The 21,153-nt window shown below is 43.4% G+C and overlaps 2 protein-coding genes across 2 annotated transcripts; both read right to left on the bottom strand.

Annotated features, from left to right (window-relative positions):
• Positions 1-1,364: 1,364 nt before the first annotated feature.
• LOC124662300 (cysteine-rich receptor-like protein kinase 10) lies at positions 1,365-6,026 on the bottom strand. The gene is made up of 8 exons (XM_047200152.1): positions 6,021-6,026; positions 4,318-5,143; positions 3,216-3,397; positions 2,450-2,660; positions 2,137-2,374; positions 1,755-1,905; positions 1,588-1,673; positions 1,365-1,407 (listed from the first exon to the last, which is right to left on the bottom strand). The coding sequence occupies exons 1-8, from the start codon at positions 6,024-6,026 to the stop codon at positions 1,365-1,367; spliced, it is 1,743 nt and encodes a 580-aa protein (XP_047056108.1).
• A 7,115-nt stretch (positions 6,027-13,141) lies between these two features.
• Positions 13,142-18,724, bottom strand: LOC124666046 (protein CLT1, chloroplastic-like; the record flags this gene model as incomplete). Its single annotated transcript, XM_047203393.1, has 10 exons — positions 13,142-13,311; positions 15,139-15,264; positions 15,788-15,911; positions 15,984-16,034; positions 16,181-16,216; positions 16,300-16,399; positions 16,930-17,045; positions 17,134-17,171; positions 17,298-17,443; positions 18,399-18,724. Coding segments are annotated over 10 exons (1,233 nt in total), but the record flags the coding sequence as incomplete, so codon positions are not given.
• Between the last annotated feature and the right edge of the window lie 2,429 nt (positions 18,725-21,153).

The raw sequence follows: 21,153 nt of genomic DNA on the forward strand, positions 1-21,153 counted from the left end.
TCAGCGCCCTCTGGTACGACGCCAACTTTCCACTCCCAGACGCCGACCGCCGCAAGCAGGTGTATGACATCACCGACGCGCTCACCATGCTCCGAGCTGTGTCCCGCTCGCTACGCGGCCTCGTTGCCCTCCTCCACGCCATCTCCGGCCAGAAGCTGCCGCTGCACGAGATCCTCAAGTACCTCTGCTACACGCAGTGCGACCTCTCTGTCATACTCCAGGCACATTTGCACCAAGATGGGAGCTCTCCCAACCCTTTCACCGCTGCCGCCACCGCTGGTAAGCACCCTCAAGCGTATTCCATGGCAGCATTTTTCGCATCCTTGGCACCGACGAAGTTGGACCGGCTCCGGTCGTTGATGATGGGTGCCACCACCAACAACGCCCCGCTGTCCCAGGAGTCTTTGACCCAGATATACAGCATCCTCAGAGATGTAACCTTGGCGACGACGATGCCATGGCAGTCAAGTCCTCCGAAACTCGGCAACACGGCCTTGAGCATTCTGGCAAGTAAGAGGAAATCCTATGATCACGAGCAACGGTTCATCCGCGGCAAGATCGAACAACTGCTGCAGGAATATGCCCGTCGCCATCCTTCCGAACCGAAATATGATCTTGATTTTATATGCGGTGTGGCCTTAACTGGTCAGCCTCCCTACGATCAATGCTACCACGTCAATTTCATGGCGGCTTCCAAATCGACCTTCAGGAACACGCTCTTTTTCGCCGAATTTCAGGGAGGGTATCAGAATCTGTCCAATACATCCATCTGTTGCCCTCTGCCCCAACCGTATGATATGGGTAAGCTACTGCTCAACCATTACATGATATATTCTCAAAAATGTAGATTTATTTATGTTTATGCTGATTAATTTTGCCCTGCCAATAGGTCGTTGCTATTATGGCCCGAATTCGGCACGTAAGATCGTTTATCCAGATCATTCCAACAGCTACTTCTCGAGCGACATTACTCAAGGCGGCCTTGATGACACGGAAGCCACACTAGAAATTGACTTTTTGTACTTCGATTCTGGGAGGGACGTGGAGGTGGCAAAGGAGTTGCAGAGGATTGCAAAGCAGCAGGACGTCATGCAACAAAGGTGGACTACTGGAAGGATGTCTGAATGGAGGATGCCTGCTGCATGCTAATTGTTTCAACCCCTTGACTGAGTGCCTCTCAATTAGGTTATTTAGTATGTGGGCGCATCTATTTGTCTTCCTTCAAATTGAACTATTGTACAACTATTACGAGAAAAGTAGTATGATACAGTAGTTAAAACATGTGCGTTTTTGTTTCAAATGTTGTACAGCTCCATGAGTCCTAAATGATTGTTCTTTTATTAACAACTGAGAAAAGTGATCAACTATCTGCCATCTGGCTCTGCAGTGATGGTTACATCATTGTTACTGCATGGAACAACAACACTAGCCGATTCATGTACCTTAGATACCCTTAGGTTAAAGTAGGCAGGATGATTAGGCTCTGGAAGAACAACACTCTCGCTGCTTAACATTGCAACGACTTCTGACATGGTGGGTCGATCGTCTGCACTCTCCTGTACGCACATCAGTGCGATGTTAATGTGCCTCTTAGCCTCGGTTATATGGATCTCCTTGGCAATTGATGATTCTAGAAGCTCAATCCATATTCCACCTTCCCAGAGCTGCCATGACTGCAGAAAGCATCTTTGTGATAAATTTTCTTCGGTCTACAAAATAATACACTTGTATTTGGGAGATCAAAAAATACTCACATATCCAAGGAGGTTAATGAAGTCTCCATATTGATGGAAACCAGAATTCCTTTTTCCGCTAAGGATCTCAAGAAGTAACACACCAAAGCTGAAAACGTCAGATTTGATTGAGTATATGCCTTCAGATGCATACTCCGGAGACATATAACCACTGAAATGAGATAGAACCAAAAGTATAATATTATACTCCCTCCGGTTCATATTAATTGACTCTAATATGGATGTATCTAGACACATTTTAGTTCTAGATACATCCATATTGAAGTCAATTAATATGAATCGGAGGGAGTATCAAAATTTAAATTTTATTGTTCAACTAATAAATGGTATTGTAGGCACTAGCCATGTTGTGATCCCTTAACTAGAAGTATATTATACTTACTATGTTCCCACTACCCTCTTTGTGGTTCCTTGTGTATCATTAGAGCTGAAAATTTTTGCTAGGCCAAAATCAGAAATTTTAGGATTCATGTCTTGGTCCAAGAGAATGTTGCTGGCCTTAAGGTCTCTATGTATGATGCGCAGCCGAGAGTGCTTGTGGAGATACAGCAGACCTTGAGCTATCCCTTCAATTATCACACGTCTTTTATTCCAATCAACCAAAGTTGTTCTATTTCCATCTGCACATTAGACAATGAATTTTACAGTATGGACGAAACACAATCCAAAATATGGTTCAACGGCACTGTACATACCAAAGATAAAGAAGTCCAAGCTCTTATTTGGCAAATATTCGTACACCAAAACCTTTTCCTCTCCCTGAATGCAGCATCCCAGGAGCTTGACCAGATTATTGTGTTGTAGTTTTGCAATAAGTTCAACTTCATTTTTGAATTCTGTGAAACCCTGTCCTGAATGTGAGGCAAGCCTTTTAACTGCAATTTCCATTCCACCTGGTGATTGTCCCTGGAAGTATGAACAGATGAAAGAAAACGAGGCATTAGAAGGTTTGACAAAGGTTGCATGGTATCCATGGGAAAAATTACTCTTTTTACTCTGTTGTTAAATATGACAAAATAAACAAGTTTATGAACAATTTCCTGATATTTTTCCTAGTATATGGCTTCATATGACGTTGTCTATGCTAATCCATATTTCGTTGAGATACAATTATATAACATGAGTTTATGTCTACGTATAATTGATATATAATGGAAAGCATGCGGCTTCGCCTTTTCGGCCATAGGTTGCTGGTCAAGATGAATGATATGATAGCCACCATTGTAGTTTATAGGAAATTGTATAAATAATTTTCCAAGGCACATTAAGCAACTAAGCATATCATGGGGCAATTCCTTACCGAGACTAGGCTACTGTAAATAGCGCTACTGTATATGTGTATTTTAGTCGTGCACAAATGATCGGTTTTAGCCAGCTAAATCTCAGATTAACTTAATTAGGATAGTCGTGATTTCATATACTTTTCAAAATGAGCATACGAATGTTTTCCTGACAATTCACCTTGTAGACAGGGCCAAAACCACCTCGACCAAGCAGGTTTTCGTTGGAGAAGTTGCATGTAGCGTGCAATATCTCAGAGAAGTCAAAGAGAGTGAACTCTGAACTCTTCTCTTCCAATCTCCAAACCAGTGCATCTTCTTCCATCCTATTTGTGGCAGCTTGATCATGTAAATTTACCTTCCCTGAGTTTAGAGACCACACAATTATACACCGTTAGTTTGGTCCTTCACACTGAAGGCTGACTACCAAAATACATGGTACTACCTTTTTTTCGTCTTCTCATCCATACAATGGAACCGACAAAGCATAGAAGTATTGACAGCAATGGAGCGGTCACAGCAATAATCGTTAGCGCCCTCTTGGTTGAGGTTCCTCCTAAGGAAATTAAATCATATATAGCTCTCATATATGAATAAGACCTTATTCAATATTGATAGCCACAATGGAAAATCAGTCGGTTGGTCACTAGACCACACTTCACCAATTGAGCATGGCCCTATTTGACAAGGAAACTTGTACTACCTCCATTCCAAGGTTTAAGGCCTATATTTTTTTTCAGAAAGTTAAACTATGTTAAGTTTGCCTAAGTTTTTATCAAAAAATATTAACATGAAAAGTACAAAATCAATATCGTTAGATACATAATGAAATATATTTTCATATGGTACCTACAAAATATCATATTTGTTCATAAATTCTTCTAAAAGTATGGTCAAACTTTACTTCGTTTGACTTTCTGAAAAAAATATAGGCCTTAAGTCTTGGGATGGAGGTAGTATATTTCATTGACATTTGTCCAGTTCTAACATCTTTCCCCTCTCAATAAACCCTCCTTTTCTGATTGATTTGATTTAGTTCTTCCTTTTATTTATTAACTTTATTTTATCTATTCATGAGCTCAAGCCTAATGTCTCGAAAAACGTGGGCGCCTTGTAATAGAGAATGGAGGACGTAATAGTCTTATAAACGAGAACCGTTGGTTAAAGATCTACATGTTAGTTCATCGAAAAAATAGTAAGCAAAGATTACCGCTGCGTAGGATCCGCCATGAATAAGAATCCCATGATGTGAAGTACTGTGAAGGTTGAGAAATTTTATGTACCGCGATGTTCGACGCTCGTTTGTACCACCGGGTTCTGAGTTGGCGTCCCAGCTGGTGACATAGATCCTGCCGGCGTGTTGTTGATGATACGCAGCATAGGGTCCCCCCTGAAGAATGGGAAAACCTCGTACCTCATGGTACACCGTATCCCGAGACCTTGGGCACCTAGCTTGTAGTCAGTGTACCCGAGCGTATCCTGCAAGACAACCTCGAAACAGACCGTGCATTCATCGGTGGTCAGGTCCGGCCTGCACTGCATAAGGCAGTACATCCTCGTCAAGGCGCTGACGTCTAAGCTTGAGGTGGCAAACCTCCTTATGCTGCCCGCGGCCACTTGGGCCGTGTTGTTGATAAGCGTGAACAACAAGGGCCTGATGGAGTCGACGCTTGTGGTGAAGTTCTGGTTGGTCATGAGGATAACTGCACTGTTATCGGTGGCGGTGAGAAAATTATTGTTGGAGAACCTGAGCAGGCAGGTATCGTAGAACAAGGTAACATCATCATCCTTGTATGGGCAGAGCCGCGGCCCATCCTCGAAGGCGGTTGCCACGCAGCGCTCACATTCAGAGGCGTTCATGTCCCCGCGGCAGAGTGTGAGGGCGAAGATGTTGCCCGGAGCATCGCCTATGGTGTGAGTGGCGAAGAGGGTGGTGTTGGACGCGGCCTTCATGGGGAGGGTGGATGAAAGGAGCCTGAGGTTGGCTTGGTACGCTTTCTTTGATGTGTAGCTGTCCCAAATGCCGTCGCCGCAGAATCGCGCTGTTTGGGCAGTGGCGAGAGGCAGTAGGAGCAGGAATAAGAAGGAGAGGGTAACCATGGCTATCGACTAGCTGGGAAGAAGATGCTCTGGTGGATTTTCATTTATGATAACGAGTGCATACACGAGTCACCCCTATCTGCGTCGAGCCCTGCTCCGGTGCTCCCCTCCTAAACGAAGTTGAAGTGTCATAGTTGGTTTTTTTTCTGTGTTGGGTCCGCCGAATCCCATATATATCCAACCCATGTATACCCGTATGTATTGATAAGGTATTTGTACCTCACGTAAGAAAAAAAGAGGTCACGTGACCAATTAATGATCTCATCTGCCTAAGTACCGCCCACGTCGTTCAAAAATGAGTAACAACATAACACGGGCCATACGAGCCTATACAGGGCTGTACAGACGGTGGACCTACATTAAAATTACGATCGTACCTCCGCTTACGAACAAGTATAGAAAAATCTCCACCGTTGTTGTGTTTAATGCACCTAGAATATTTTTAGGGGGGAGCACCGGAGTAGAAGTGATCTGCGTCGCGTGCATGGAAAATTTGTTGACATGTTTGTACTAAAGCGAGACTGAATTGTCAGTTCATGTTTGAACCGGAATAATCTCTCCGTGGAAAAAAAATGAGAAGAGAAAAGCCCCTTTTGAATATTCCCAAACGCCCCTGAAAGGCGTATGAGTAGGTGCTTTCCTGGTGGGTAATTAAGCGAAGACTTGGAAAATGTTGGGTCAACAAGGTTCGGATGCACCCGATGGGCTTCGCTGTCACGACACCAACAGTACACTGATAACTTGCTTGACTGCTCTTAACCGAGTCCGGTCTTAACGGCCAATCTAGCTAGACTCGGTGCGCTGCTTGATAGTCATCTCTCGTCGCAAAAAGCTTCGTCGCGTAGCGGACAACCTGCAATCCGTATATGGGATTTGTTGGCAAGACCTGCATCGCCTTCTTGGCCTGCCTGCCTTCAGTGCGCTGCTTGATGTAGCCGTGTGATGACAGCAGTACAATATTGAAAGCTACTTCCTCTATTTTATATTAGTTATTCTGGATTTAGTTATATATTCTGACAACTAGAACATAGGCGGTGGCTGAGAGAGAAAAGATATGGCAAAGCAAGCATGAGAATAGATGGATGCTTCGGCCTATAAGAAGGAAGTCGATATATGTAATGAGCTGGCGAATAGATGGATGCTTCGGCTCTTGTAGTTTAGTTTTCCCCTTCCTTTCTCGATTGTAATTTGAATTCGATACAATCCTGGATCAACTACCAACTGGTTGTATACTGTGTTTTCGATAGAGAATCTATAAGCGACCCTAACAATCTTGTGAGAGCTTTGTACGAAAATTTTCGTTAATCTCTTATTCTGTACAAAGATACGGTTGCCTGCAACTGCTACCTGTATGACATGTTTCAGCGTCAGGCTACAGCAGCTGAAGTACATGAAGTGGACAAGCTAATCCTGCATTTCCCGCAAAGCCCGCTCAATTTTATTGGGCACAAAAACACTGATCGTGCATAATCACTTTGCGGGCATGGCGGAACATTGCGGGAGCTCTGCGGAGTGCAGACATGCCCACTTCATCCTGAAGGCTGCGGCTGACTTTGCACCTAGAGTGTCGCTCAAGATCAGTAGCGCAAGCCTTGGTGGACAACAACTGGATATTCCTGGAAATTTAGCTCACCAAGGTGTCCGGGCATGTCTAAAGCTATGGCTGGCGATCACGGTTGTGGAGAGGGACCAAAGCACCCTGAACAGTTTTAGATGACCGTCGTCCCCGCACGGGGCCTATACAGCAAGCTCAACTTACGCATTGCTCTCGCAGGGAAACACGAGGTTTTAGATGAGCTTAGCCATTTGTAAGAACGGAACAAGTTCCAAAGGCTAAAATGTACATGTGGCCCGTGGTGCAGCATATGATCCACTACGGAAGACTGGGAGTCTGCCGACAGCTGGCACTGGTGACCCTTGGCGTCTTCTCGTCGGGCAAGATCTGGTCGGGGATAGCCCAATCACCGTCGACACAGACTGGCCGTCGGCACAGACTGTTGTGCCGACGGTTTTACCCTCGGCATAGTATTTCAAAAAAATTAAATTTATTTTTGAAAAATATTCAAATTATTTTGTTGAAAAAAATTCAAATTTCTTTATTTATTTTTCTGTGGGCATAGCGTTTTAAAAAATTTCAAAATTTTTAAGTTTTTTCACTTTTCTTTTTTTTTACTTGTTAATCTTTCACAATCACACTTTTAACTCTAAGTACACCTAATCTTAGGTCAAATTGCACTTGTGATCAAATTTCCCAGTTGGCCACCCATCCTCACACTACTCCCACCTCGGCACGCTTAACTTCTTGGTTCCCTTCGGATAAGCTTCCATGAAAGAAATGACACATTGTTGTTAATACTACTATATCAATCATAATAACCCTTTGACCATGATGCCATACCTCTATATTTTTGAATTCTAAGAAAAAACTTAAGTAAACAACAATAAATATATAAAAATACTAATAATATAGAATTTGAAAAACAATTAAATGATTTTATTTTATTGTCTTTTATTTAATATGAAATAATTAATATCAGTAAATGCGAATTTGGCAAATAATATATCTAAATTGATCAGAAAAATGAGTGAAATACAAATATGACATCCATATCATATTTTGAACCTACAAAATTAATTTTCCTAAAAATTATGAGCATTACCTCTAGTTTAAATCTGACCGACTTTATCGGAAATGATGTGGGAAACTGCCTCGGCATAGCATAGTTTTCCGAAACGAGGACATATTTGGCACGTGTGTGGGACCTAGGATGAGAAGCAAGACCCCGGACGCGGATTTCTAATCCGACGCACGGGCGACCATTTTTTCATTTTTAGTGTGCCCAAACGGTTTTTTGTGAAGAAACTACATGGAACGCATTTTAGTATGACGCGAAATCTCCGTACGGTGATAGTAGACCACCTACGCACCACCTATCACATGTCATATGCACGCCGTTAGCTTTTTGGGAACCCGTGCGGCTTCTGGCGGTGTCCCGCCGAATCCGCTGGAAACTGACCGGATTTCAACTAGGGGTCGACTATCCATCGCTGCAGAAATTCCAGAAAAAATGTTTTTAGTTCTACAACTCATCATTATATGTGCTAATTTTTATCCCTTTAGTTTGTTCGCGAATGGGTGCACCCGCACGTCCGGTACGGTGATACCGCATGTTCGGGGGGCTATTTTGGCCAGATGTCAATTTAAACGAAGTCAAAAAAATCCCACAGAGCAGTGTGTCATCATTTTATATCTCATAATAACTATTCCATTTGTCAAATATGGGATAGTGCAATTATTTTGAAAAACCCTTTACGAAAAGGGCTATCACATCCGGAGTTCTATGGATTTCAAGAAAATAAGGTAGGAAACGGCCTCGGCACGACATAGTTTGCCGAAAAGTGGTCATATTTGGCACGTGTGTGGGCCCTAGGATGGGAAGCAAGACCGCGGACGCGGATTTCTAATCTGACCCACGGGCGACCTTTTTTTTCATTTTTACGTGCCTAAACGGTTTTTTGTGAAGCAGCTACATGGGGCGTATTTTAGTACGATGGTAAACATCTGTCCGGTGATAGTAGACCACATACGCAACACCTATCACATGCCATGTACACGCGCTAGCTTTTTGGGAACCCGTGCGACTTCCAGCCGTGTCCCGCCGAATCTGCTGGAAACTGACCGGATTTCAACTAGGGGTCAACTATCCGTCGCTCTAGAAATTCCCGAAAAATGTTTTTAGTTCTACAACGCATCATTATATATGCTAATTTGTGTCTGTTTAGTTTGTTCGCGAATGGGTGCACCCGCACGCACGGTACGACGATACCGCATGTCCTAGGGGCCCTGTTTTGGCCAGATGGTAATTTAAACAAAGTCAAAAAAATCCCACGGAGCCGCCGCGTGGCATCATTTTATATGTCATAGTAACTATTTCGTTTGTCAAAATTGAGATACTGCAATTATTTTGAAAAAACCTTCACGAAAAGGCTATCACGTTCGGAGTTCTATGAATTTCAAGGGAAATGAGGTGGGAAACGGCCTCGGTATGGCATAATTTTCCGAAACAAGGTCATATTTGGCACGTGTGTGGGCCCTAGGATGGGAAGCAAGACCCAGGATGCGGATTTCAAATCCGACCCACGGGCAACCATTTTTTCATTTTTAGCGTGCCTAAACTTTTTTTTAAGCAGTCACATGGGACGCACTTTATTATGACGCGAAACCTGTGTGCGCTGATAGTAGACCACCTACGCACCACCTATCACATGCCATGTGCACGCGTTAGCTTTTTGGGAACCTATGCGGTTTCCGGCGGTGTCCCGCTGAATCCGTTGGAAACTGACCGGATTTTAACTAGGGATCAACTATCCGTCGCTACAGAAATTCCGGAAAAATGTTTTTAGTTCTACAACGCATTATTATATGTGCTAATTTTTGTCCGTTTAGTTTGTTCATGAATGGGTGCTCCCGCACGCTCGATACTACGAGGGCTGTGTTTTAGCCAGATGGCAATTTAAACAAAGTCAAAAAAAATCCTACGGAACCGCGTGGTGTTATTTTATATGTCATAGTAACTATTCCATTTGTCAAATTGGGATATTGCAATTATTTTGAAAAACCCTTCACGAAAAGGGATACCACGTCCGGAGTTCTATGGAATTTCAAGGGAAATGAGGTGGGAAACAGCCTCGGCATGGAGTAGTTTGCCGAAACGAGGTCAAATTTGGCACATGTGTGGGTCCTAGGATGGGAAGCAAGACTCCGGACGCGGATTTCTAATCCGACCCATGGGCGACCATTTTTTCATTTTTAGCGTGCCCAAAAGGTTTTTTTTTTTGTGAAGCAGCTACGTGGGGCATATTTTAGTATGACGCGAAACCTCCGTACGGTGATAGTAGACCACCTACACACCACATATCACATGCCATGTGCACGCTTTAGCTTTTTGGGAACCCGTGCGATTTTTGGCGGTGTCCCGCCGAATTCGCTCGAAACTGACCGGATTTCCAAAAATTCCGGAAAAAATGTTTTTAGTTCTAAAACGCATCATTATATGTGCTATTTTTTGTCCGTTTAGTTTGTTCGCGAATGGGTGGATCCGCACGCCCGGTACGGCGATACCGCATGTTCCAGGGCCCTGTTTTGGCCAGATGGCAATTTAAACGAAGTAAAAAAAATCCCACAGAGCCGCATGGCGTCATTTTATATGTCATAGTAACTATTTCGTTTTTCAAAATTTGGATACTGCAATTATTTTAAAAAACCTTCACGAAAAGGGCTATCACATCTGGAGTTATATGGATTTCAAGGGAAATGAGGTGTCAAACGGCCTCAGCATGGCATAGTTTACCGAAACGAGGTCATAGTTGGCATATGTGTGGCCCTAGGATGGGAAGCAACACCCCGGACGCTGATTTCTAATCTGACCCACGGGCGACCATTTTTTCATTTTTGGCGTGCGTGAAAGCCATGAATCCTTGAACATTATAGCTCATTTCTAGGAAGGTTTGTTTAGGTATTTGAAATATTCCATTTTTTATATTTTTCTATGATAGATTTCTTTTTCTGTAAAATTTGATATATTATACTTATTCTTTTCCAATTAGAATGATTTAGTTATGCTTTTGCGAAGACTGACTTGGAAAAATAGAAAAAAGTTATGCCGACGGTGGTATGTAGTGAAAAAAATGTTGTGTAGATGGCCAGACTGATCCTGTGCCGACGACTAGAACTGTGCTGTGACGGTGGCCGCCGGCACCTTCGGCCTGTACTAACGGCCAGTTTAACGCCGACGGCCATCCTTGTCACCGCTCTCCGGAGACTCCTGTGCCGACGCTCCCGATATTTGACCGTCAGCACATACAGCGACCGTCGGCACCCTTGAGGAGTGGTGGCTGGCAAAACGAGGAGAATCCCCACGCAAGTAGAGGAAATGGTTCGACGCACTTGTCTGCAGCGGCTGCTATGCCCTACGGAAGCTTTGGAACGCCTGGTGTTTCAACAATACTACACACCGAGCCGAATAGGCTAGCTGATCTTGCAAGAGCTCCTCATGTTTTTTAAACTGGAAATAGGACTTTCCATTAACCATACGGTGCCGCAGAATCATCGGTAACCAAGACATGGGCCAAGGTAGGATGCCAAATGGCTTGGTGTTCAAGGAGACAAGGATCATATGCGCCATTGCTCACCAAAGCATATCTACTTCATGAGAGCCCTACTTCATTACATGCCCTTGGATAATACGAAATTGATTTTTTTTGGAAAAGCTAAAGCTTCGATTTCGCGAAACAGCATACCATTCGGTGCTAGGTGGTGTTGTGTACTCTGAACTGCTTGAACCAATAGTTGTCGTGCTTGGGTCAGGGCTTGAATCCACGCTTCAGCTTGGCATGGAGTTGAGATCGCTGAGAAGGGAGTGAGTAGGAGCTGCTGATCATAGCAAGATAGTGTTGTCGAAGACAGACAGGAGGCATCAGGCACGCACCGTTTCAGAGCAGACTGTCACTTCCTAGGCAAGCAAGCAACTTGCCTCTGGTTTCCGGAACGTGTCGCGCGGCTTTGGGCCAGGTGCCTGGTATCTCGCGGACGGTGACCTCAATTAGTGTTGCCGGTGACGAGGTAGGCTGCTCCACGCCAATCTCCATCAGCGGACCGACATGTTTTGCAGAGAATGGAGGTGCTTGTTGTAAGTAACCACATTCAGAGGAAGTGAGGAACGCCAAGCAAGGAACTGACGGGCACCAACAAACGGAACGTGGTTGTATACGTGTTACATGCTCGGCCTCGGGCTTGTTGTACGAGGTGAGGGGAACGTGGCTTCCCAGGCAGATTCAGTGCACTGCATCTTCCTGCATCTAGTAGTCTTATCAATCATAGTACTCGAGTCGTCCCGTGTATTAATGCGCTGTTGCATAGGTGCACTACTGTCGACTGGGACGATGACATGATATAGGCACCGTTGACAGTCCATGTGTGATGTGGGCGAATGGGATCACATGCGGTGCGATCCTCAACTACTGCATCACCCTCAGCCAACACAGCCAAGCTTTCTGTCCCACAGTTTCAAACGGACATCCGTTTGCGGGGTGCCGTTTGAGTTACCCTGAGCATACACGAATCGGAAAGGATACCTTAAAGAGGTGAAACCAAGGAAGACAATAACAATCCGGCGTTTCCGATATTGAATGTATAATGATCCGGCTATCCTGACATCCGGGAAACCGGATTACCGCTTGTGTTTGGAAAACAGGCAGCAGGCACTGGGCGGCCCACCTCGTGTCCTCTCCAACTCCGATCGCGCGATTGCCTGTCGGTCGGGGCCCCACCTGCATCCTCGACCTCCCAGAAAAAAGCGGCCCCCCACGATCATACCAAGTGCAGCTGTGTATATAAACGACAAATCATCTCAGAATCAAGGATACATTCCCAAGCTCTCACCCTCTCAAAGCAATTCCTCTTTTTTTTTTTGCGAGGACTCAAAGCAATTCCTCAAACACTAGTCTTTAATTTCTGAAGGAACCCAACCAGACACAGAGTCGTAAAGACCATGAAAATCTCCTAAAGTCCTAAGCACGGCCCAGATGGGCAAAGGCGTCTTGATGATGATGCTATTGGCAGCGGCGGCGATGCTCCTCTGCCTGCCACTGGTGCTGCCACCGCTACCACCACCACCGGCGTTCTTGCTCTTCGTCCCTGTGGTCATGATGCTCCTGCTCTTCTCCCTGGTTCTCTTCCCGCCTGAAAACTGCGACGATCCTCCATCCCAGGCTTTCGCTCAGTAATAACAGAGAAAGCCTTGCTGCCTGGTACATTTCTTGCTCTTGACCTTTATTCTGTCTACTATATCCATGCGGCACTTCTTCGCTTTTATTGGATATATGATATACTACCTACCATACAACATACAACAGTGACTGGCTTTCAGGAGAACTTCTGCTCTACCTTTCAAGCCCCGGCGAAGAGCCATGGTTGTGTACAACATACGAAGAAGAGATGAATGTTAGCTAGTCATTCCTCTTGTCCAAGGTTTTCCCACAATTTTGCGGCTGCGGAAGGCTGTACATTAGTAAGCCGGCGATGAGAACCACGGCGCCAGCAACAAAGCCAGGAGGGAGGGTCGACGCCACGCCGATGTACGGCAGTGGTAGGGTGAAAGCGTAGATGGACAATGGAACTGCATCAACAAAGGCCATCATTAGTGAACTTTTGTTCGCTCCCCAGTGTGAAGGCTACAATTTACTGCATGTCTTCTAGCAACAAGTATGAGAAAAGAAATGTTGTTGGTGCTCTTCGTTCTTTTGAGTTGGACTTTTAGCTAATTTTTCCATGAACCTGATAATTTAGTTCTAGTCCTCCATTCCATAGCTCTTATCGTGGTTTTTAGTTCTAAAAACCCCACGACAACAATTATGGAACTGATGAGTAACTGATGGCGAGATGAACCGAAGATATCCAACAGTAAGATACTGAACTATTCATTAATTGGCAGGGAAGGAAAAAAAGTCTAGTTTGCATGTAAGATAGTCTGTCAAAAGAGCGAACATGTATAGATTGATAGCAATACAAACACGAACCGGCCAAGGACTGGCAATTGGGAAAGCACAGTGGATACCACTTGTGCAGTAAACAAAAAAAAAGTATGCAAACAATGGTGATGAAAGATATTTACAGCTAAATCTTTGTGTTTGTTTTCCCCTTTTTCCACTCGATAATAGTGGTAAGCTTGGTTCTGAAGTGACATGGTGCAACTAAGTTATGTGGGATCATGGTCAGCCAACACAGCCAAGCTCTATAGTCTATCCACATTCCAAACGTGTGTTTCTTTTCTGCTGTCCTAGGCTTATGTAGAGCGTATGAGGGTTGAACATACATCAACCGCTTGAGAAGAAATACTCATTTGTTACACTTTAACAAGCATTACTTCCTGGCAGCGGCGGAACTACAGGCAAATGTATGGGCGGGCCAGCTATAAGGAATGATATTATAGTTGCCAAAAATAAGGGATTGAGAAATCAATTTAAGGCAGTTGGGCAAAATCATGGGCGGGCAATGGCCTGGTTTTGCCCCCACATAGGTCTGCCCCTGCTTCCTGGCCCTATCATGCTTTCTCCATTACTCATCATTTTAATAAAGGGTTTGCATCGTAGTGGTGGTCCAGTTTTTGTAACTAACCAGTCTACACCTTCAAAGCTTCAAAGTTGCAGAATGTAGACAAGGCAGGTATGAAATTCCAAACATCCTATTATCCTTCTCTGTTTCTAACTGATAAACTAGAACACGGAAGAACTGTCATCAGATAAATGAACATGGCCCTCTTCCTTTGCAAAATCGTCACAACTCTGCCTTATTGACATCCGGTATGATATATTAAAACGTGGCTAATAGATATACTTTAGCTGAGTCGAATCTAGAAACACAAATATTAATGTTGAACCCTTACTGAAGTAGTGGTTTCTGTGTTGAGACTTGGAAAGCAAGGCGTGGATACAACATGCCAGCTTGTGTATGGTCACAATAAGGTTTTCAGATTTGAAAGCTGGGTGACACGCAATAAACTGTATAGGACAGTTTTAATCAGTTGTTTAACCATACCAGACAATAGCATGTGTTTAGTTGATACCTAATGTTCCCACTCCTAACATTAGACAAACTATGGTTGCCACAAGAAGTGTGACAGGCATGGTCACCACAACTTGTAGCATGATTTGGCAAGAAATTGTGCCTATGACAATGTATACCATATATAACTAACAAAGTGTGGTAATCCACAATTGTCTCAATGAACCAAACACATATGCTTAAGGAAGTGTGGCATGACTAAGATTAGGTCTGTCAACGTTGCGCTACGAAACAACCTTTCCTGGGAGATCAGTTTTAACTGAATTCCCTGTGGCACATTGCCACACAATAACGGCACATGGTGAAGTATAAATGAAATGAAAAACTTCGATATGCTACTTATACGTGGAGATAACATGGTGCAAAGAAATAATATGTGAACCTGAGAATGTAGAAGCTAGACAAGATACAACAGCAGAAGATATCTTCAGTAGATGTAGCAAAGATATATTGAATCCCATATTAACCAACACAAATAGTAGAGGTAGCAGCGGTGCCCCTTCACAACCTGCACAACTCAAAAAGTTAATAAGATGCTTGTGCAACATGTAAACCTGCTTACATGGCTTTATTATTTATACAAGAAAATATGGGAACATAGCAGGATAAAAATAAAGGCATACCACTAAACAACGAATAATCAGTATAGTGACTGAGAAGTTCATGGAATCAACTATGGCCCTATGGGCAGATAAAATCCAAAGTGGTCCCTTTCAAAATAATGAAGACATACATACAGGAAGGATGGGCTTTGAATTCAGAGACGCAAATGATACTGGCTATTAAGTGTTAATACAATGATAAGAATTTCAGCAGCTGAATGTTTTATGGTTAGTTGTTAATCATCAGTGATTTATTTATTAAGAGATAAACGTTATTGATTTAAAAATGCATTGATCCCCCTAATAAGTAATAACAACACAAAATAGAGCCAATTGATCAAGAGATCCAACCAGAAAATTATTGCATGCACCAAAAGATCAAAACTGATACCCAGAAGAAAATGCACAAAGATAATTGGGGGAAATTACCGGAAGATAATGATCCCATATTCAGGAAGCAGGCTGCACCATCTCTGATGTATGTTGGCAGTAGATGGAATGGAATACCCCATAACTTTGACAAGAATGGCAACAAGAGACACATAAAAATAGCCTGAAATGATAGGTTTGTTAATTATGATATATGACTTCTGTATAGTTGAAGTAGTAAACATCAGGACCATACTTGATAAGCAGAGCCATATGAGTTGACGACAAAAAGATCAACTGAGCCACCCTAGAAACACACAAAAACAAATTGGTCTAAGACAAGCATCTGACAAACCAATGAAGAGATAGCAGTTACCAGTAGCATGTGCCATGCTTGTAAACACTAAGTTCTAGATTCAAAAAAATGATGCACTTATGGATGAAATTAAGTACCTTCAAATTCTTGGCAGCATCTATAAATATTATCTCCTGCAACAATTAGACTTTAGTTCTATCACATAAAACTTGTAGCTAAATCACAATAATTGGTTACTGACAAACAGATTTGCTACCTTTAATACTGTATCGGCAGCTTGGAGAAAGAATGAAAGTATCATCAGAAGTGGCCACAAAATTCCAGTACTTTGTAATGAAGCTCCAGCACCAGATCCACTATAGATACCAAAAGTTCATTTTTAATCAAAATGACATTAAGGTACTGAATATCTTAATCATACACAAGCCTTCCACTTTAAGATTACAACCTTGACACAGTATGTTGATAGAGGTGTAAAGGTGTTACACAAGCCCCTATTCTCTAAAACACACCTGAATTTTTATATATATAGAAAATTATCCACAAATTGCATATTTTGAATGGACTGATAGTTTAATAACACGGGGTTTGAAGGTCTAGACCGTCACTGCTCCCATCAATTTATTAGGAACAGTAGTGAATATTGAAAACTGAAATATCAGGCAGTTTTTGCCTAAAGTTCCATGATTGTAATCTGGGAATTATTAAAAAGCCATACTTTTGGAAATTATTAAATTAAGTGTTTCATTATAGCAGTTCAATGTATCCATGCACGTGCATCACAGAGCAGCAAACTTGCTGCCCTGGATTGCAGCTGTATAAATATAATCAACTGCCTATTAGGTGTTTTGTAAAGCTAGAGTGAAATTATTAGAAATGAACATACCTTGCTACAGTTATTACCACGCCAACTGTCACAAGAAAGCATCCTGTTATCTCATTAACTCTATATCGCCTCTTTAGAAAAATAGCAGACAAAAGAAGCTGAAATACGAGATAGGTCTGCAGGAAAGTAGTAAGACAAGTTTATAAATGTGATTGCAAGTGATAAAATGAAGACCTCATATATTCATAGTGATGACTGACCAACCTGTGACAATATCGGTATTGAAGCCCCAGACAGAACAGCTATCCAACAAAAAGCAAGGAAATAATTCTGTGAGTGAATTTTGTATGTCACACATCAAGTACATTGTAGCACTGAAAATCTCTTAGGGGCATGTTGTATTTGATTTTCAGAGAAATTTTTTTTACCTCCGGCAGCCATCCCTGCTGCTGCTGCTATAGCCTCTAAGAAACCCACAAGTATAAAAGGTTTCTGCGGTAGAGAAAGCATCTCGTCTGTAACAGACCCAGCTTGGTATCGAAGATACAGGATTGAGAAATAGACAACCACATAGCTGCAAAAATTAAGAGATCCATGTAGTGTTATCAGCGTCCAATTAATGTTCAATGAGAAGAAGTCTTATATTCAGAAACGGATGCAACCGTGCGAAACAAGCAAGAACCAGTCAAAAGAGTAAGGCATCCCTTGGTTCCCTGTTTATCTTTTGTTTTTCCGGAAAGGAAGGAAACCCGCCATCTAAACTTGACCAAACGGAAACTTGAGAGGTTCAATTTTGTCCAAATGTAAGACGCTTTGTTATGTTTTGTTTTGTTTTGTTTGCTGCTGTTCCTGGTTTTGGTTTGGCCGCTGTCGCCACCGCAGGTGGTTTGTATCTAGCGGCGCCTTATCGGCATTCTTTTTTTGTAATACACGGTGACGCGCTCTCGATGAGGAAACGAGCCTTTATATCCATTACCTGGTGATATATACTACCATGTGCGAGTGACTGAGTGAGTACTTATTATTATTACTATGGCAGTGCAAACTTTTGGAGAATAATACTAGCGACAAAGAAGATGTGGCATTTACCTGTAGAAACAAATTGACAAGAAGTCTCATGCGGAAAACAGTGCACGTGGAATCCAGGTTTTTGTGTACTATTTGACTATCAGGGTGCAGGAAGGGGCAGCTCATGTGGCCACCACCCACCAGGCACCAGGTGAAGAAAGAAACACACAACCGTACAGCAACCAGGGCCAGATATAATCATGCTCCCGGTAACAACCAAAAAATCCCGCCCCGATAATCCCCCTGACACTGACACGCGGGCCCCCGCGCCGCGACGGAAGAAAGAGGAAAACAATGATTCGCGATTAGCGACAGAGAATCTCCGCTGCTCGAACAGCAACCAGGGGCGGACCCGTCGATTGGATCAGCACGGAGCAGAGCGTCGGCTCCGATCAATCAACCAATCAATGGCGGGCGGCGGAGGGAGGAGGAGAGGGAGAGGAATAGGGCCGGAGGCGTACCCGAAGGTGGCGAACTGCGCGAGGAAGAAGGGGTACTGGCGGAGCGGGACGAGGGCGAGCTTGTACAGCACGCGGTTCCCGGTGCCCATGGCGACGACGGCCGCCGTGGCGAGGGCCACCTCCGTCCCGACGCTCCTCCCCACGCCCGTCCCGGCGCTCCTCCCCGCCACCTGCCCCGCCGCCGCGCACACCGCCGCCTCGCCCCTTCTCCTCCTGCCGCCGCCGCTGCTCGTCCTCGGCTCCATCCACGCCGCGGCCTCGATCCGCCGCGCGTGCGCGTGCGCCCGCAGCGCTACCCGCGCCTCCCGCGCCTCCTTCCGCGGGAGCCCCAGCGCCGCCGCCACCACCACCGCGGCTCCATTGGCGCGCTCCCCGGGGACGCGCAGCGGGTGCCGCGCCGTGGACACGTGCGGCGACGACGACGCCATCGGCGGGAATCAAGAACCAGTGCTCTGATGTAGTTGGTGGGGTTGTGAGCAGCAAGATTGGTGCAGGTGGTAGCGCTGTTTGGCTTGGTCTCTGCTTGCTTTCGCTTGCTTCGGCGCTTCGTGTGTTTCGGTGGCTCGAGCGAGCGGGGCGGCGGCGGGTCCACGCTTCCACGCCTCCGCAAGGTTATTGGAGGGGGAAAAGCCGGAAAGGAAAGAGGGGGGTGAAAAGTGCCAGCAGTTTTTGCCGTGTGTCTTTACTTCTCGTATTGGATTCTTTCGTTTTCTGGGTACAAGTCCACTTTTATTCCGCACGTGAGGATGTGGTAGGATTTGTTTGATTTTCTTGCTACAATGGAAACTCAGTACCAGCACGGGAGGAGCCCTACGGTTTTGCATATTTCCTAAGGCAAAGGGGCGCTCTAGGCACTAAATCGCGGAGCTTGGACTCAAACACATTACATGGAAAATCCGAGAGAACCAATGACTCCGAAATTTGCATAATTACAGCTAGGGTCTTAACTTCTCAGGTTTTTTTTCCTTTCATGCTTGATATGTAATATACATGTAAGTTTAAGATACAGAAATAATAAACTACTATTTTTCACATGTTCATTCAGTTTCATTCATCATTCACTATCTAAATCCTTCTTAGTGAAGCACTATGATCCTTTATCGTCGTACCGCTTCATTTTTACCGCTGTCTCGCTCAACAACATCCTGATATCTTCTATGGTGTCTCTCTCATGTCTCTCACTCCTCAACATTTTACATGTACTATCTTCGCACAACTAACATTCAGTTGGTGGTATAGTCGCTACCATCACTATTATGGTGGTTTTTTTTCCTTCAATGCTACTATGGCGGGTTTTTTCCTTTCACTTTTTATTTACTTTTGCACCAAAGTAACTCATCAAAACAGGTTAAGATCTCAACTCATTAATAATATTGCCTAAAATCACATTTAACTATTGTTTTTTTCTAAATAGATCGTGAACCTAGAGCAAGTTTAAATTTACCCTTCTTGGTTATTATACTAATCTTTTTTACTTCATCATGATAGACCACATCACTAAATTATGTCATATTTTGTCTATATTATATATATCATCATCATATATTACCTTAATTAAGTATTATCTAAGTTATAACTATCTTAACTAACAATTTATTAACACCCGTGCATGATAAGGTACCTAATCTTTCATTATGTTTAGAATTGATCATTACAAATGCATTCCCTTTTCTCAAGTAAAACTACAATTTGTTATAAAAAATTTATTTTAAAATTTATTTGGATAAGAAAATTGTTTGTCATGACGACTTTCACTCCAAATCTAAACAAACTAAAAGTATCACATTACTCTGATAAATAAAATATGCCCCTTTATATTAAAAATTATTTATGCGTGAAGTTGTGTATAGTATGCTAAATATCTACAAAACTTGGTACATTATTTTTTTACGTGTAAACACTAAAATCAATTTGATAGAGGTTTCTAGAGTACAAAACTATCAAGGTTGGGAACAAATAAGCGTGAAATTCCAGAATGTATCGGATGTGTAATTCTCGAATCCGATTTCATGCTCTTTGTGTTCTTGAGTGGGGGGAAGGGATAAGTAGTTAGCATGCATCCTCCTTATATTGAGGTGGAAACACGTAATTAGCATTCATTCATGAATGTTTTAGAGCACAAACTTATGTATGATGTTTTATTCATTTTTTTATTCTGTATTTAAAAAGAAGTAATTCCAGGTGCTCCTAGTCAACCATTAGATATCATGTACTACCTCTGTCATAAATAGATGTGTGAGTTTTATCTAAATTTGAATGTATCTAGACGCTATTTAGTATCTAGATACGTCCAGATTTAGACAAACTTTAGAAATCTATTTATAGGCGGAGGGAGGCTTTGTGTTTCGAAAATGATATATCTTGTCAGAAAAATTTAACGTGTATCATTTGCATCGCTAATTTCCAAACAGAACCATCTCCCGTAATTTCTGTAAGTTACGGGGACTTGTTTGAAAGCGCTACTCGTTCTGTCGCTTTGTGGAGAGTAGGCAGGGGAAGCTTTTGGTTATGGCAGTGGCGTAGACCAGGTGCATGGGCTGGCTATGATTGAGGTCCATCCGTCAGTAGCGCGTCTGTCTGGAAATGCGATTTCTTCCCGACCTGCCTCGTGGGGTACCCTACCTAGGAACGAGGTAGAGATGGACGATCCTACCTCACATATGGTTCCTTGCTCGAATAGAGTGAACCTAGACGCACGCTCGCATCCTAGCGTGGTGTACCCTCCCTACGATGAGCCTGGTCCACGAAGCAAGTG

Source organism: Lolium rigidum, chromosome 6 (assembly GCF_022539505.1).
Source record: "Lolium rigidum isolate FL_2022 chromosome 6, APGP_CSIRO_Lrig_0.1, whole genome shotgun sequence".
Taxonomy (NCBI): domain Eukaryota; kingdom Viridiplantae; phylum Streptophyta; class Magnoliopsida; order Poales; family Poaceae; genus Lolium; species Lolium rigidum.